This window comes from Anopheles funestus, chromosome 2RL, assembly GCF_943734845.2.
Source record: "Anopheles funestus chromosome 2RL, idAnoFuneDA-416_04, whole genome shotgun sequence".
Lineage (NCBI taxonomy): Eukaryota > Metazoa > Arthropoda > Insecta > Diptera > Culicidae > Anopheles > Anopheles funestus.
The window spans coordinates 46223863-46242339 of record NC_064598.1 but is presented as its reverse complement, the minus strand read 5'-3'; the positions used below and the strand labels follow the sequence as shown (position 1 = coordinate 46242339).

The following is an 18477-nucleotide window of genomic DNA, read 5'->3' as shown; positions in this document are numbered from 1 at the left end:
AAAACATAGTCACAAACGGAAGATAGTAGCAGTGAGGTACGATAAAATACACTACTCCATTTCTTGTGCCAAACAGCACTTCGCTTCTCGTGGTCAAACAGTGTCGCAATACTCGATCAATCGGAACAGTAAAATGATTCGAAATCAAACCAACCACAAAACATTTTAAAAGAGAGAGAGAAAAAAAGAGACAAGAACACAACAAACCCACCGATCACCGTTATTTGTTCAATGGCGGTAGTTTTTCACGGGCGGTTGATTGGTCTCACTACTTCATCCCTCCCTCCGATACGGTGTGTAACGAAAAAAAAGGTCAAATTTCAGCTTGCTTTTGAAATCACGAACACGGGGGCTGTTTATCGTCGCCGTCCCTGTCAACGGGGTCCCCCGCCTTCACACTGTACGACGACAACGACGACGACGCGATGGATTTTTCTTCTCGATCTGCCCTTGACCAAGCAATCAAGCGTGAACCGGTGAAGATTGAAGAACTCAAGTGTTACGGAATTGTTACAACTACTGCACTGTGTGTGTTTTTTGATTGTTTTCCGAATTTCTGCTACGCGAAAGAGCTTCTTCGACGACAGATGCTTCCCCAATTTTCACCATCGATGAACGCCACACAACGGGAAGGAATAATTAATATTCAGGCTTTAAATATTTATGTTGAGGGACAAAAGCTGGTGTGATTTATACGGTAAGCAATTGAGTGTTAAAAGCAGATCGCTTTAAATCGGTACAGCAAAAGAGGAAAATTTTCCCCATTATGCGAGAGGAAGATGAACAAAAGGTTGATAAAATACACATTTATCATAGTAGAAGCGTAGAAAACGAGTATACAAATTTTTGGGGCAAACAGCTACAGAAGAAAATCATACAAAGGATTAACCTGAGCATCGGTACCATCGTTTGAGCTTGACCGTGTCTTTTATAGCAATCACGAGTGCTTTTTGTTTTCCTTTTTCTTCAATTTGGTTGGTTTGTTTTGTGTGTTTGTTGTGAAGAGAGTGCTGTTTTGTGTTATTTAATCATCCTGGATGTAGACCGTAAACACTTGACACATGATATAATATTTCATTTTGTATCTACCCCTTTCTTTTCGGCCGTTTTCAGCTTTCCTAGTACTGCAGAGCTAGTAGTGTGAGGTTGCAAATTTATGAGAGATCTAATAAAGATGTCACAATCTTAAATTCGACCAGTCGCATCATACGCTCTACATAAATTGAGGGCAAAGAGTTCAAGAGAAGTTTAGTCTAAATATACCTGTGTACGTTTTTTAAGGCCTTTTTTCTGTTATTTGAATAAAAAATCAACAATTTTTCAAGCCACTTTTCGTATTTTAATACCCAGTTGAAGCAACTTTTAATGCCATTTTTCAATAGATGACGTCTGGTCGTAATATTTAACTGGCGTTTATTCTCACCCAACACTACCAACGAAGGATACATTACAATCGATGAAACATGATTCACTTCACAGTTTCACAACGACACACTATGGAAAAGACCTGTGACTGAGAGGCAGATGAAGGCTTCTGAAATTGGCAAGCAACTGTATCAATTACAATTGTAACACCAGCTTTTTAAAAAAAGCGTCGTCCTCTGTTTCATGTGATTGCTCACATATTTGAAGATATACAGAAGCCACTTCGCTCCTAACAGGGAGTAGTGGGTTTGAAAAAATTACTACATACGGCTGCAATTTGATTAGCGAGCAAAGGTGAAAAATTCAAAATATGGCGTGCGAGGCATAACTGGCAGATGTAATACCGTCCGAGCTGGACAAATTTAAAACCATTGGGAAACTGGCAAGACAACCCGTCGACTACCACATAGAAAAAAAAACAAGTTTCTTCCTGGTTGTGATAGATATTTACCGTCGGAATGTGTGTACCAGTAAGGTGACAAATTATCCACTTGACGCAATTTTCAAGCTAATCGAGCTCTTTTTTGTAATAACAACATGTTTCCGAAATGTCAAACCTGACCGCAAATAGCGGCAAATTATGATGATGTGTGAGTCAGACGAATATGATGCGCAATGTTTGGATACGATCACGTTCCTCCAAGCAACACGCTCGCTGTCGGATAAATTTCAACTTGTGGCATGCAGTTGTGAAAAGGGTATAAAGTGTACGATGTTGTCTTAGTAGAAACATCGATGCTTCGTCTCGCTTTCATGTCAATATTGAAACGATCGTATTTTTTTTGTTTTTGGAGCAAATATTATAGCAAATAGTGTGTCGTAATGTATGGTAGTTCTTATGTATTAAATATAGGTCGATGTTACAAAATTTGTTAAGGAGCGTTCTAGTTTTCTTTTTTATTAGTTGATCGACGCGAGCGTATAGCTAAAATTAGTTAATTATTAGTTAATAATTATATATGCGAAATAAATTATATCAAACTATAATATAAACTATTTTTCTATTATTGGTCATAACAATCATTTAATTTATTGAATATAAAGTATTGAATTATTTCGAATACTTGATATCATATGCTCTTCGCAAGTACTGACGACCGAATGGTAATATAGTAAATTATCGTTTGGAACAAACTTTGAGTAAAAAAGAAATCAACCTTTAAGAGTAAAGCTTAATTGTCGTGCCAGTTTTTATGGCAAGCTATAGCAAAGGATCTAATATTTAAAATGGATACAAAAAAACAATTTGATTGTATTATACACCCTATTTGGATGGTGCGAAATATTTTTTCCCGCTATAATTAAACATGACATTAAGTGTTCGCAATCATAATTATGCTTTCACTTAAAGCTACAGATTGAAGATCTAATAAAAGCTCTCGGAATTCTAAACACACAATCCAAATACACACATACCTCAACATAGTAAAAAATCAACATCGATTCTTCCGTTTGGTGGTACTGGCTCGTCCCCGAAACAACAGATCAAAAGCTGTTAGACGAAAACAGGAATCGGCTTGCCGATGTACGCACTACAGTTACACGCTACACTCGTTAAATTGCCGCTTGTGCCACTTGTTGCTTGGCTTTTGTATCTTTATACATTTCCTGTACCGTGAGCTCGCAGCAGTAATTTTTCACATGTAACGAGGTTCTTTTTCAATTACAATTTCTCTTCCAATAAGGAAAACTACGAACGATTCATACAAAGTAAAACTGCACACATCATCACCATCATTTTAAAACCAACAACAAGACGCAATTTATCCACATTCCACAGAGGCCACACGGGGTTGCTGTTCTAAACAGCTTACCCACGAGAATGGTTCACAGCGTGCAATCAGTCAGCTGTTTCTGACCCACCGTCGAGTTGTTAGTTAGGAATTATGTCAACGAATGCGAATATGTATGGCGTAAGCAAAAATGCGGCTTGTTTTGTAACGTTAACGGGTCGCACGGTTAACAATAAATAAACCGGAAACAGTGCACGGAAATCGGTAAATAAGTTCAGTTATCTTCACTCACAAAGGCAATTAATATTTGCACGCAGAACACAACACGGTGCAAAAAAAAACGAATCAATTCATTTGGTACTATATTTCTTAATTTGCTCTTAGTATTTGACATCACACATGTAAACACTTGCAAGCACTTTGAAGATCTGTCAAACACTTAACTGTCAAATGAATGATCAATTGTTTGATCAAGAGATATCTTTTGATGGATTGTGGCTGTAATTTTTTTTTCTTCAAATTTTATATTTTAACGTTTCTCCACACTAAGCACCTTTTCTGGGACACTTTATCAACAAATCCATCGTTAACCGTTTGCTGTGACATTCTAATGCACGGCGCAGTACAATCTGCTAGCACACGATCTAACACTTGTCGATCAAAATGAAGGATTGCCGTAAATTGATCACGATTGGAAATCTGTTTTCCACTTTCCCATGCTTAAGTAGAACACTTTACAACTATCAAAACTGCTGACCGGTTGCTGTACGTGAAATATTCGAAAAACATAAACAAAAGCAACCCTGCACAACGTGATCACAACAACGAAGCGACGATCACATCAAACGATCGTAAACACAACCGAACGCGATGAAAAACCGTTCCAAAATGCATTGCGGCACCAAACCACTTGGCCACAAATGTACATAGTCGCGGGTGTTGGACCGGGGAAGACGCAGACCCTCCACGATCACCCACCCGTTAAGCTTTCTGCTGAAGCAGCAGCAGGGCTGCTCTCAGGGCTGGTCAGTAGCCCGTGTGTGAGTGAGAGTGGAAAGGGTTTTTTTCTTGTTTCATTCCCTGCACAGGTGTGGGATAACGCGCAGAGGTTGGAAAGCAATCACAACCATTCAAACAAATCCCAACTCAACCATGGACGGAGCATGGATTTCTCTGGACGAAGAGAAGTCTCTTTGTGTCGGTTTCTTTCGCTGAAGATCTTACGCATCTTTCTCCACAAAAGATTGTCTTTTTTAAATTATATTTTCCTTTAGTATTTCCAGCTTTTGGATACTTATTTGTGTGATAATTTACAAGCAGCTCGCGAGGAAAACACTTCATCAATTTTATTCTCAATTTGAGCATCAAAGGGTTACAGAGATATTCAACGATCCCCACCAACTGTCGTTTTTTTATCAGAGAGTAAGAAAAGCGGTCCAAAAACCTATCTCAGCAGGTTAAGGAGAAGAGATGAAACTAAAAAAGAAAATGGAGGGGAAGTTTGGGAATTTCACGTGCGACAAACGTGAGGAACTTCGAGACGGTCACCTATCTTCCCTACCTTGCACACCCGATGCGTCTGCTTTAAATGTTTCCACTACACCAAATAACGGATTCCCTCTGCTCACAAAACGGCTTCTCACGAGTTTCCGTGTCGTGCTCAAGAGGTGGAAATTGGACGCAAAAGGCAAATGGGAAAGAGTGAGAGAAATATGAATCTCGCATTGAAAAAGCTTCCAACAAACATGACTTTAACAAGCGACTGCCGCAACAACCAAACGATGGTGGGAGAAACGGGATTTGTTCTTTAACATATTTTGATGTTTTCTTCTGCTCCACTAGAGTTCCCAGATATGCGTTGCAGCAAGACAAAAGAAGCTGTACAGGATCGATTTTCTAATGCACATGGACAGACACTTATTTAACATGGATGTAAACCAGTACATCAAGGAAATCATACATTTCAGAATCCCAAGAGTGAGCGTTTTCCACTAAATAATAAGATTGACTATTTCTTGTAAGTGGTATAAACAAATGAAAGACAAACCGGATTCATCTGTAAGAGAGAAATGAGTTGTAGATAGAATTAAAGAAAATTGTGCACACTAAGAACAACATCGATAACTACAACAACTAGCCTACAATTACAGTGCCGTGAAAGTGTGTAGTTGCGAGAAGCATAAAGTGTAATAAAGAATAGATAAAGCGCATGACAAAAATCATACAAATTCTAGCGTTCCCTTAAACGAGAGTACGATGAAAAGACACAGAGCACTGGAAACGATCGTAAAACATTCAATTTAAAAAGCGCAAATACAATACTTACTTTCAAAGGCAGCTTGTGAGAACGAAAGAAAAAGATACATAAAACCATAAGATATAAAACGTAAAACCAATACCACACACACCGCATCGTTGTTAAAACAAAATGTATCAAAGCATCGTTCCGTACCGTCTCGTGTCCCGTTCTGGGTGGACGGAGTGTATATGCGTACAGACAGAGTGACACCAAATAACAGCAAGAAAGATAAATATGAAAGCTTTCAATGCCAAAAGCAGTGTTTTTTTTTTCACTTTTACACAAGCAACATTTTTGGGAGGGTTTTATTTTTTTTTCTAATGCAACCTGCAGCTACTATTACTTATCATCCTTTATGGCAAACTTTGTTTTTTATGTTGAATAAGTAAAATGTGTCGAATGGTACAAAGGGGTTGGAGGAACATATTTGATCCGCTTTTAGAAATGTTTTCTTAAACGTATCAAGCGCAATCGTTGCGTTCTACATTACGGATCGCGCAGGTGAACACTTGAAAGAAAAGTTTTGTATTTCCATTGCTCTTTGGAAATCTTGAGATATATCTGCACCGTCTGCAGCACACAAAACGTTTTCCTACTCTTTTAATCCTCTCTGTCTCTCCGTCCCTCCAATGATCAGGTCGGATTTTTTTTTCATTGGAGGTTAGAAGACGCATTCTATAGCCGAACGGGCGCGGCATCATATGTGGCGAGTTTGTTGGCACACGATATGGAGACACCATCATTTGTAGACGAGAAAAATTTAAAAACAGCTCCAATATTGTTTCCCTGCCAATGCGGATTATGGAACTATCTGCTTGCGTTACGTATATTTGGAAGCGAGAAAGTTTTCTTAATGTGTGCACACAAATGATAATGTGTTTACTGTGTCTTGTTTTATTCATGGAGAATTTTCGAGTACATTAGATCATAAACAAAAACCCTTATCTAACTGTTATAAACTGTTATAAGTAGAACACCGTGAATGTTATCTTGTTTTATGTTGTTCTGAGGTGAAAATTCCAAATCATTTCAATATAACCTCAATTTTTGGGGAATTGAATAGCGAATCTCTGAAGAATCCTGATTACTTAAAGATTCGCGAATCAATTTTTAGAGATTCTCGAATCCTTCCAGATTTATCAATCCTCTGATACACAAATCGCCGAAATTCGTGGAGCTTCAAAGATACGTAAGTACTCAAGGATTTATGAAACTTCCTTATAGAGATTCCGAACCATTCATGATTTAGGAATTGGTTTAGATGCATGACTCGGAACACCTAACACTTGGTTTCAACAGTTTAACTTATAGATAAGAGATTATGTTTTAAGGAGTTAGACATACACAGATCCAAAAAGTAATGTGTAGATTTGAGATTTTACAATTAATTGTAACGCTCTGTAACGCCTCTTTTACACTTCTAAAAAACCTGCAATTTAATAATGAATTCCGTTTTCGATTCGTTTAATTTTACATCATTGTAATTCATAACAAATCTCAAATGTTACCACATTCATCACATATTCTGTGCGCCTCAACATCTACACATAACACTACAGTAATTGAAATCGTTAGAATGCAGTGCACTCATTTACCGCATTGAAGAAATGGCAAGAAACAAGTGACAATGACAACCGCCAAGGATATTCCAACAGCCTGGCATGTTTTCGGAAAAGTGGCACACCACATACAACCGTCCAACATAACCTTGAAAACGGTTAATCCAAATGCTTCACCATTACCCAGCATCCTGTTTTGGCATGTTTTAATATTCAACTCATTTCCGCAGTAGAACGACCATCACACCCGTTATCAATGCATGGTTTGCGGACGGCTGACTGCAGGAGGAGGGGGTGGTTTTTTTTAACGACACGGGAAGTTCTTTGAACTGAAGCTGACAGCATGAAGAAGACATGCATTCCCACCAAAATACGATCGCCGAGTGAGTAGTAGTGCCAATCCGGACATAAATGGTACAAACTTCCCATTCGCTAAATGAAGTGTGACGACGGCTCCCTGTCATGCAACTCCACTCCACTTCCATATCCCTCCTTCCCTTCCAAATGGTTCTTTTTCTCTCTTACACTTTGTAAATCGATCTTGTTTTTCTTTCTCTTGTTCTTTTTTTCAATTTCGATTCCTTTTTCACAAACAAAATGTATGAATGTGGCATCCGCGGGAAACATCATACTGAAACGGTTTCAATCTTCCACCCATTTTCCCAACCCAAAGTTTCCTGCCGAGTCAGTACCAAATGCTGGACATGGCCGGGGCCAAAATGATAGCACACGTACAGATGATACGTACACACATACTGGGACGGGCAGCAGTTTCGGTTCTATTTTCATCTCATCTTTAATTCATGCTCGATAGTAGTGTGTGCTGCCAACCGATCCAAGGAGTGTACAGGTCGCGCGTGGAGCAGAATTGGGTGGTGGTTGTGGATGAAACGAATTCTAGTGGTTTTTATTGTTAAGGATGGCGGGCCCAAATGAAGGGTGGTGAAGCGAAGAACCACACCAACAGTCAGCAGTTGTGGCCGGTTTCTCAAGCATGCGGATGCTGCCGATTTTGACCAAACGTATAACGTATCCCTCCCCACCATTTCCGGTTCGGCGGGTGAGGTGCAGAAATAGAGAGAGAGATGGTATGGTGGGGCGTCTTTACCCGTCCAGCAGCCCAAACATGACATTAATTTATTCATCTTTCACTAAATACATAGGCCACACATGGAACGTAACGGTTTCGGCGCATCCTGGGAGTGTCTAAGGCGCTTTCATTTATCGACCCACATTTGTTCGCCTTCATGTTAAGTTGTGTTTGAGGCTGTCTGTTCTATGCTCATCAAGGTTTTGCAGGGCAGGATAATTGCTGTTTGTTGAGGAGGAAAAAAGGCGATAACAGCAGAGGTATTTTTTAAATAGGAGATTACCCCTTTTAAGGCATATCACGAACGATCATACCAGCGAAAAAATAGTTAATACTGCAATTAAAAACCTTAGTACAAAAAATCGAAAACTTTAAAAATCTTGGTAATCAAAAAACTCTTCCTCTTAACATGCAGTTTGTAAAATTACATCCAAAGCATACGCGACATTCACAGGGAAAATTTCCAACTTAGAACTGTACTGCCAGTCGTCGGATGGATAAATATTCTTCTGGAGAGGGCATAATTTATTAGGCAAGTGTGCGTGCGTTCGTGTAAGCGGGGTTTTCGTGAAATTGGTCATAAATTTTGTACCAGGAACAGGGTGAAGTGTGCTTCACGAAGGGCTACAACAGCAAAACGTTTCCGCATTGTCAATCTGCTTTTTTTGCCCTTCCTTGTCTAAGCATGTGTACTTAATAAAATCATAAAAATCCTTTCTTGATTCGACCTTCGAATGCTTGCCAGTCTTGAGCGTTGTCTCAACAAAGTTCAGCACGCACGTGTCAAGTGTGCGGGAAAAGCAAAAGAAAACGTTTTTCTCACGCACTTCGCCGTCGTACGAAGCTTGCTTCGACAATTACAACGATTCCATCCAATGTTGTTGAGGATGATCTTTCGCGATACTGGTGCTCATCCCACTGGCGACAAAAGATACTAAATTCTACACACATACATACACGCACACGTACATGTGAGTTGCACCATCGTCGGTACTTTCACCAGCGAAGCAAACCAACCCGCAGACAGCTTAACAGCTGCGAGCACGAAACATTTTTAATAAACCATTACACACATCCATAAAACTTTTCTCAATCCCCCCCTTTTGACAGGGTTTTCCTCTAATACGGCCGGAAAACGAGTATGTTTGTGTGAAAATGTGAAAAAGAAAAGCAGATTCGTTGCGTCCACCTTACTCCTGCTGAACCAGCTACATGCAGCCATGTACCGGAGCTACATAAAAAGAACGTCGCCTGGAGAAATGGGCACACCGAAACAATCTTCAGACGACCTGACGAGCTGCGATGATTTAACACCAACGTTCTAATTTTATTACGACGTTTGCGCAGTGTTTGGCCGCAGAGCACTTTGCGTGACGGTGCGAATCATCGTACGAAGCTCATTTTGGTTTGGTTGTTTAGCGTGCGTTTGTTTGCAGGGTTTTTATAGTGAATGTTTTAACATGATTGTCCCTTTTATCTAAACTTTCTAACAAAGCCACTTGTGATCGGGGTTTTCTTTTATCTTTTTGTGATAAAATTCTCATACACAAAAAGGTACTTAATTTTCTTTCTTACTGTTGCTGGATTTTTCCTTTTTTGCTTTTTTCTTCACACAATATATTTTTTCTTTTTCTTTTTGTTTCTATGTTCTTACTTTTGAAAGATGCATCTAAGAGAACGGAAGCAGTTTATGGACGCATCTAGAGGCAAAAGTCAACGATAAAGCAGACGATCCACGAGTGCCATAAGGGATAATGACGCTACTCAATCATTGCTGCGTTGGTAGTGATGGGTAAAATTCACATTTTTTCGGAGTCGTTTTCGGCTCCGTTTGCTGGTGGACGGATTTTTGTCGACTGTTGGTAAGAACAGCTGTTAGAGGAATTCCATATAAAAAAAATCAACTCCGGATTTCCTGACATCGGATTCAATTCCGAAACAGTCTGGAGTACCAAATCTAACTCTGGATTCCCGTTCCCATCACTACTGCGCTGTTTCCAGACAACGCAGAAGATCATCTTTATCGCTTTTAGCTTGGTATGGGGTGTTTCCGCCTTCACAAAGGTGGACAGAGAACACTAAATTAAAATCCCTTCTTCCCGGTTGAGAACAACCACACTCATTTCAACTGTTATTTGCAAGAGAAGTTTGACCGGAAAAAAGGGAAGAGATTTCTTTTTTGAGGGGGATGAAATATTGCTTATTTATAAAATAAACTAATGCTTAATTATACAAAACGCGTAAAACTGTAAAGCGAACATAAAGATATAATCAAATCAACAAAATATCTTATTTATTTTCGCATTAATTTTGACTTGAACGCCTAATTTATAGTCCTTTTCCGAATGTCATATGCATTTTATTCAAAACAATTTGCATTTCACTGCATCTGAATAAATTATAATAAAAATCATTTTGTTCTTTAACAATAAAAAAGCGATAAAATTTCTCACTTCTTCATTCCCTGTCTCTGCCACAAACTACCAAACTTCAAAACATACATATTGCGATGGTCATCCACACGCCAGTAAAGGTCACTTGGGCACTTGTATTAAAAGCATCAGCAAATGAACATAAAAGGTTTATCGAAAATGCATTCATTAAACGAACAAAAAAAAAACTCTCACTAATCCTAAGCACCATAATTCTCAGTCGCACCATCGCAATAAACTGGGACCCGTCCAGCATACCCCATCATCCGGCATCCGGTTGGGTAAGTTCAGGGATGAATTATTTACTTTCTTTGATGGTCAGATTAAGGGCCGATTAAGCGGGTCATCCATCGTGGGTGCCGGTTTTGCAGTGCTAAGATAGGAACGGGTCACTTTTACTTTGACCACCTTTTAGGGATGTTGAACTCGCCGCCGCGATGCGGGCAAATGTTCATATCACTGGACGGAAAGCTCATCTGGTTGCTGCTGCTACCAGGTATCCCCTTGGTATGCTTTTGTGTATCGTGTCCTAAAATATTTAGACACAGTAAAAAAGGCAGCGAAAGCTGATTTTGTTGCAGCATTTTCGCTACTTTCGAAAGGCGAACCCTGCTCCGGCAGTTGCACTAATCGTGTTTTGGTTGGATGTGTTGTTAAAACAAAAAGGTTACTTATGATAGTGTGGGACATCTTTCGGGCTACCTCAAGGGTCGCGATTGGCATCCTATGGTGGATTGATAGGCTGCGGATTTTATCGCTGATGTATCGTTGTGTTTTAACACTTTTACTCGCGTTGGCCACCTTTAGTGGTAAACTGTTTTCACAGTTTTTTTGGGTTTGAGACATTTGGGACACTTTGGGATTTTAATTTATATTTTTGAAGAAGAAACCATACGAAGAGTAATATCATTTGTTAGACTTTTGATCAATATATATAATAAACAGTATGATAGAAAAAAAGGTAAGGAATTTTTGGAAATTTTGCTTCATTACAATTTTTGTAAGTAATCAATTAGCCAATGATATACAAAAATTTTTTAGATAGATCTAGAATCCTTCTTAGTTTCTGGATCATATTCACACGGAGACTGATGCAATTTCGGCTTCAAGCATTCGGATTTTTTTCTTCCTATAATTTGCTATTTTATATGCTTAAAAAATCTACAGTGGATGTCTGTTAAAGGATGAGTAGTTTTCTAGATAATGTTCATGACGCAGAAATTTCTAATGTAAAAGTAAAAGCTGAGTGATTCAAATATCTTCAACACCAATGAACCAAGAATTCCATACTATAGCATACTACAGTATAGTATATATGGCGGCCCGGTGGTGTATGTGATAAACGGTGCCGGTCCACACATAGGACCGAGGATCAAATCCCATCCGGACCGTCCCCCGTAGCAAGGATTGACTCTCCGGATAAGTGGTAAAAATAAGTCTAGAGAGCCAAAATGGCAGGCAGGCAACCTTAGAAGTCGTAAAGCCAAAAAAAAAGAGACAAAGAGATAGAAGGAGATAGAGAGAGAGAGAGAGAGAGAGAGAGAGAGAACAAAATACGATAGGAACTTGTCAAAGCCGATAGTCGAAGAGTTCTCTTTAACATTAGTATTGATTGTGATGATTTAAGGGGTTTGTGAGGGGTTTAATGGCTAATCGATTATTGTCTAATAATTCAATAACTTAAAAAAAGTTTTAATCACCACTTTACAAAAGATGAAACAATTCAGAAATAAAAAGAAGGAAAAATTATGAAAAAACTGAGGAAACTTTTTCGAAAATTCTTTAAATATGTCACAAAACTAGTTTTGAGAGGTTAAATTAAAATTTTTCACTCGGTTAGGGAAAATCGAAACATAATGCCCCGATTAGCATCATCGTCACAGCGGTATGCACAACAGGCAAACAAAAAAAAAACACGAACGAGCGAATGAATGAACGTGCGTGGGTGGTTACAAATGTGGTGGCCACAGCCGGTTGACTGACAGCGGCGGGATACTTCTTTCCCATTTCTTTATTCCAGCAACCGTTTACTACTACTACCGCACGTCTTAGACGATGAAACCCCGCGAGAAGGGTTCGTAGAATGTGTGAAGTTTTATTTTTAGTTTGGACATAACGTCCAACCTAACGTACGTAAACCTAACCGCACAACAGCATGTCGTACGCATACCGCCGGCGGGGGGGAACGCCAGTGAGAGTACCTTTTTCTGCTCCTAAAAGAATATGGCAGCTCCATACTCCAAGGACGAACACAGACAGCAACCAGACGTGGGTTGTGATGGAGATAGATGAAGCAAATTAACCAAAGTGTCACACATTGAGATCACACAACTTTTTCACCTGACAGACGTAGCCGTAGACATCTACCGTAGTAGAGCAAACTTTCCCTTTTTGGTTTACAAGTGTACAATTTTTGTGTAGATTAGCTGCAAAAAAGCACATCTCTTGATAGAGAGTAATCGGTACTGTGCGTAATTGTACGATAGCTAATTTTGTTGCACGAATAAGAGTTCACACCTTTACAGAAATCTAATTTTCTTCGTCCACGCCCACACAGGGCATGTACAAAAAATGGGTCGGAAATTCCCCTATTTAACAGGCCAAACCCCGGTGCTGACCTGTGGAACGCTTTATGGCAGCAACGCAGGAAGTTCAATTCGTCCTTTTCGGCTCGTTTGCGTGGACTCTTTTTCCCATTAATCCGTTCAGCACGATAATCCTTTTTGCTGCCTCTGCGTCACGATTGCGTTCCCAAAATGGATGGAATGGAAAAAAAAGTGAACGAGTTTCGCATTCATTTCCTGCTGAAACGATCCAATGATTCCTTCAGAAGAAAAGCAGTAAAGAGAGCACTTGAAAGATGGCTGCAATGGTGCGGGAGAGCAAACCCATTCTCCAGACGATTATGATTTGAATTTTAATTAATTATACAACACTGAATTTGAATGCGACAGTGCGCTGTAAGCCTATCGGCGTATGGTTAATTTGTAACCAAATCTAAACGTTATATCCAGTAAGTGTTTCTGCTTAGATTTAATCCATGTGTTTAGAATAGTAATTATACAAATATTGTACAGATTTCCTTTTTTTTTCAAAAACGAATAAATAACTAATTTACATAGCGAAGATATCGGCTTAATCACAGGTATTCCCGATGTCAAACGTGAATGACTTCAATGTCCCATTGCATCCGCTTTAAATTAAAACGCAACAGCAAGCCTTCACATATCTTTAATCGTGCTTTAAGCAAAGTTAAACATTCCGTCAATGGTTGCACTTCAATTCCACGCGGAATGAACTTTACAATCAAATTCCCCGTGCCCGTACCTTCCCGTTTCTATCACATCGCTCCAGAGAATGGGCTGCAAGTATCTGCTTAGCAAAACAACTTAATTAGCGCCTAAAACAGCATCACGTTTCAGCGGCGACTAGTTAAATGACCACTTTGGCTGCAACGTACGTAGAACGACAGCGTCAACCGCACGGGAAGTTGACTTCCCAAGGGTGCACCGATTTCGATGCAATCACGATATATGCACCAGAGCACCGCCAACAAATGCACCATGGTCACAGTTTACCAACTCACACATGTTGCGCTGTTAAATGGGGACATGGGGCGCAGGATTTCGGCACGGCACTACTTTCAATTCCCTGCTGCGGTTGTGCCGTTTTGGGTGGGGAATTTTCAAATAGCAATTGAAAAGCATTCAGAAGCAGAAACTTTTTGGTTTTTCGTTCTACGTACTGTTTCCCTGCTAGGATATGAAATTATTATGAGCAAATCGACGTCTCACTTCACATGTTGCTTGCTGGACGTTTGGAACTGCAACCTCAGAGCAACCATTCTCAATAGTGAATGACAGAATTCGATTTGTGGCGGTGATTTTTAGAGACAGATTAAGCTTTGTTTTATATAAAGAGCACGTCAACATTTCCTATCGTACAGTTTAGGTTGCGCTATTAACTACGAACTTGAAGCATGCAATAAAAAAGCTCGGCTATTTCCATAGAATGCTATTTCGTAATTTTAAATTAAAATTAAAATTTTGTCATGCTATTAAATATATTTTAAATATATTCTGCTGATTTGTTGGGTTGGTCGTATCAAGAATGAATTTTTCTGTATAAATGAATTGAAATCTGAGTCAAAAGCTGTCTTCCTGAGCAAACTTCAGGCAATTGCTGAAACAGTTTCAGACTAAAGAAGTTTTTAACAAAAAATAAACATTTTATAAATTCCATTATTTATTTCTTGACTTGAATTAGACTGGATGGTTTGTTATGCCAAATAAATATGTTTGCCATTATTGCATGTTGCATCATGCACTAAACAAAAACTGGAAAAACAACATCTAGATTCGTTATACTCTGATTTTAGCTACACAACCTAGTTTAGCTCGATCGTAAGGTATGTCTTAAGCGTATAAAATAAACTAAACCTCTATTAGGGTGCGATAAAATAAACAGACTACTTGTGTACAATGTTTGCCCGAAATCGATCAGCTATTGATACCTCGTACCAAAATCCTGCCCTACAGCAGGCCAAAATAAACAATTCGTACAATTCGGAAGAGTTTGGCCAAAGGCAAATGTTGTTGGTAAAAAACCAAAACAGTTTACAGTCGCATTATGCCGCCCAACGAAAAGGGTTTGTTCCACCTACATTCCGGTTCAGTTCAAAAACAACCAAAAAAACAAAAGAAACACAACTGCAGCATAGTTGGATACAATCTACCTTTAAGCATTCAGCTGCCAACTGTGGCGGTAAAGGCGACAGTTTACCACACTTTTTGTTATGCCAATAGGATAAAATACGCTTGGAAGGATTGTGCACAGCATGGATCTTGGGTAGCGAATGCAAATCTTGCTCTAGTTCCAGTCATAACGATCGGTTGGAGCCAACATCTGTTGGCAGCTGCTGCCATAATTAGTCACCCAGTTGCAGTTGCGCTTCGTTTTCTGCTTCGCAAATGACGGTGCTGCAACGCCGAAGATTAGATACATCTCCCCGACAGACAATCAGAATGAATTGTAGAAAATGGTTTTACAACAAGTCCAAAATGTGCAACTCTCTTAAATGCACAGCGTAAAAATAGCAATGAATTCCAATTGGAGTACTTTATGGCAGTCTTGCCAATATTTAAAAGGTTATTTTTTAAGAAAAACCAATATAAAGTTTGGAAGAAGTGTGGGAAAAATGTATACTCTTGCGTAAATAAATACTTTTTCTTGCAGTAAAATTTACTTTTAAAACAAGAATTCAATTAAGAGAATATACAATCCACAATAATCGATCTCCGCCGTTCAAGTGTTGATGTTATTTTTGAACTTTTCAAAAGATATATTGGAACGAAATTTTTCAACTTGATGGCAGACTATCAATTGCAACAGCGAACCGTCATTGGAATGCTATCCTGTGTTCATGACAACTTTATTATCCGCCATCAATCGAATTGCAGTTCATTATCTGTCAAACTGCCGGAGTGTCACGTTCATTGCAATTGGGGTGATCCAATGCAACAGTGCCAATTCAACAAGAAATCTGGCTGACAGTAAAGTACTCGCGACCATGAGTGTCGTTTGCTTTGGTATACTTTTTGGGAAATCGTTCATAAAACATTCACATCATCGTCGACGAATTCTTGCTTGTAGCAGCATTTTTAGAGTTCTTATAAAAAACCAACATTGTAGAAGACAAACTAAAACCCTGCCATGGGAGATGTTTTAGAAACAAAACTGTGAAGCTGAGAATGGAAATGGAAAGGATGATTGCAGCTGATTGCAAAGGTTACCCAAAAAAAATCGTGATAAATCAATCAATCGCCACTCTGCTGAGCGGTCATAATCCCACAAATATTTGGAGTTCGTCACGGTTTTTTTTATTCCAGTCGAAGGGAAATTGCAATTTTGCATCAATCTGGGAGTGTTGTCACGATGGAAAGTGAAATAACGTTCTTCCAAAAATACCTGACACTAATTGAGTTCAGATGGGAGGAACACAGGCAGTTCCCATCTATGTGCAATGGCTGATATAAGCGAACTACGACAGTTCAGTTGGGTTTTAATACAAAGTATATAAAAAAATTGATTGATACATTCTAAAATAACAATAAAATTTTGTTCCTTCAGAAAACTCGCCTGAAATGTTGAACATATTACCAAGCAAAAACGGGAGTCGATTCTTAAACTTTCGTGTATAAACAATATTGCAGCCGGATTACGAAATACGCAGATTTTCCCTGATCTCCGCTATAATTCGGCCCGTCTTAATGATGTATTTCTGGAACTATTGAACTATTTCTGATGCACAAAAAAGTAAGGTACCGTCGTAACCTTTTCGCAACTTAAAACTAAGGATCTACGATCAATCGATAAAGCTTTTTATTGATACTAGTGATGTAGTGAATTTTATGTCTATCTCTGCTCCTTTCTTTATAACTGGTATGTGAAAACGATTAAAAATTCAAATAAAGGATCAAATCGCCCTCAGGGAGCGGCTGCACCAATAAAAAACCCAAAAAGGGAAAGCCTACTTAAAAATGCAAAAATGTTTTACATGCTGCAAAAGCTTTGCTACACCCTCGATGATTCTTCAAAAACGAAATGAAAATTGTACCAAAACTGGCAAACAAAAGTGAGATTATTTTCAATCTATACGTACACTGGTCGAGTGAAAGATCCAAAATGACGGTAAGAAAATAAGGGAAGGGACTGATATTTCATCCGACCACCCAACAAAACGATCATAAATCGTTCCGGCGTGACGTGACGCACGTTTCGGCAAACGAGATAAATGCGCCAAAATAAGCGAAAAAAACACGCACAATACACACACTCGTGTACATCTGTATATCAATCCTTCGTCATAAAGAAAGTGGCAGTCTAAACAACAAAAAAGCACCACTGGAACAAAATAGCGAAACAGAATATAATAGGGTTAAAAGAAAAAAAAACCATACACACCAAAAATAGCAACATATCGCGCCACTTTGCTTTTCTTTACCATCTCGTCCACTCCGGGGCCGGTTAACTAATCGTGCTTTAGGTTCGATTAGCAGACCACCCCCTCCTGTCTTTGGAAGTGTCGAACGCATTTTCGGCAATGGGAAATAATGATTTACCAAAAATTTGCCCATTGCGAAAGAAAGTGAAAGTGAAGTTCCGTCCGAAAAAACAAGAAAAACAAAACTACAGACACTCAAAAAAAAAAAAGGGACTAGTCAAGTTGCCGATATTGTGCACGTTTTGACGGTACATCGCTGTACGTGCGATCGCTTGAGAACGGGCTGATTGGCGTGAAGCGTGTGCTGGCTGTCTATCTGTCTGTTGGAAAATTTGTTTAGCTTCCGATATAAACAATGCGGTACGTTTCAACATTCCCCGACCATCATTTAAAGATCCATTATTCTTAACGTCTCCTGCACTCGAAGTAAAGGCCAGTCAATCTTTCACAATTGGGAATTCAAATTAAATTCCACACTAGCACAAGTTCCCATAATAGATTTGGCGTTGTTTACCTGTGCAGTTTGCTGTACTTTTGCGGAGATAAAATAAATCTTGCATGCGATCTCACTCGCTCGCCCCATCTTCCATGGAAGAGATCAAATTCCCTTAGGCATCCCTTAGCCTGTAGACTAGATTCTCCCATGGAAAGTATGTTGCGTTTTGGTTTCCAATATCACACTTACCGTAAATTCTCCGGTCACAGCATCAAACCCAACATGGACCGTATGCTCGAAATTGGTCGGATAGGATATATTCGGTTTGGAATCGTTATGGGACGCCTTCGAAACCTTGATTTTGTTCTTGAGCGTTTTCTTCTTGCGATCGGCATCTTCCGGTTCTGAAAACGGTGTAGAAATGAAAAACAAATTAATTAAATATTTTATTATTGGTTTGTGAAATGTGAGCTTCATTAGGTATTTACTGAAGTTTGCTA

General features: G+C 39.1%; 1 protein-coding gene across 2 annotated transcripts in view; it reads right to left on the bottom strand.

The window, feature by feature from the left end:
* LOC125765421 (serine/threonine-protein kinase Pak) overlaps nucleotides 1-18477 on the bottom strand; it is a 58396-nt gene that overhangs the window by 27930 nt on the left and 11989 nt on the right. For both annotated transcript variants that reach the window (XM_049430555.1, XM_049430556.1), the window contains 2 exons: nucleotides 18227-18381; nucleotides 5485-5496 (listed from right to left, as the gene is read on the bottom strand). In XM_049430555.1, the coding sequence (XP_049286512.1) occupies nucleotides 5485-5496; nucleotides 18227-18381 (167 nt within the window). The remainder of the gene's footprint in view (nucleotides 1-5484; nucleotides 5497-18226; nucleotides 18382-18477) is intronic.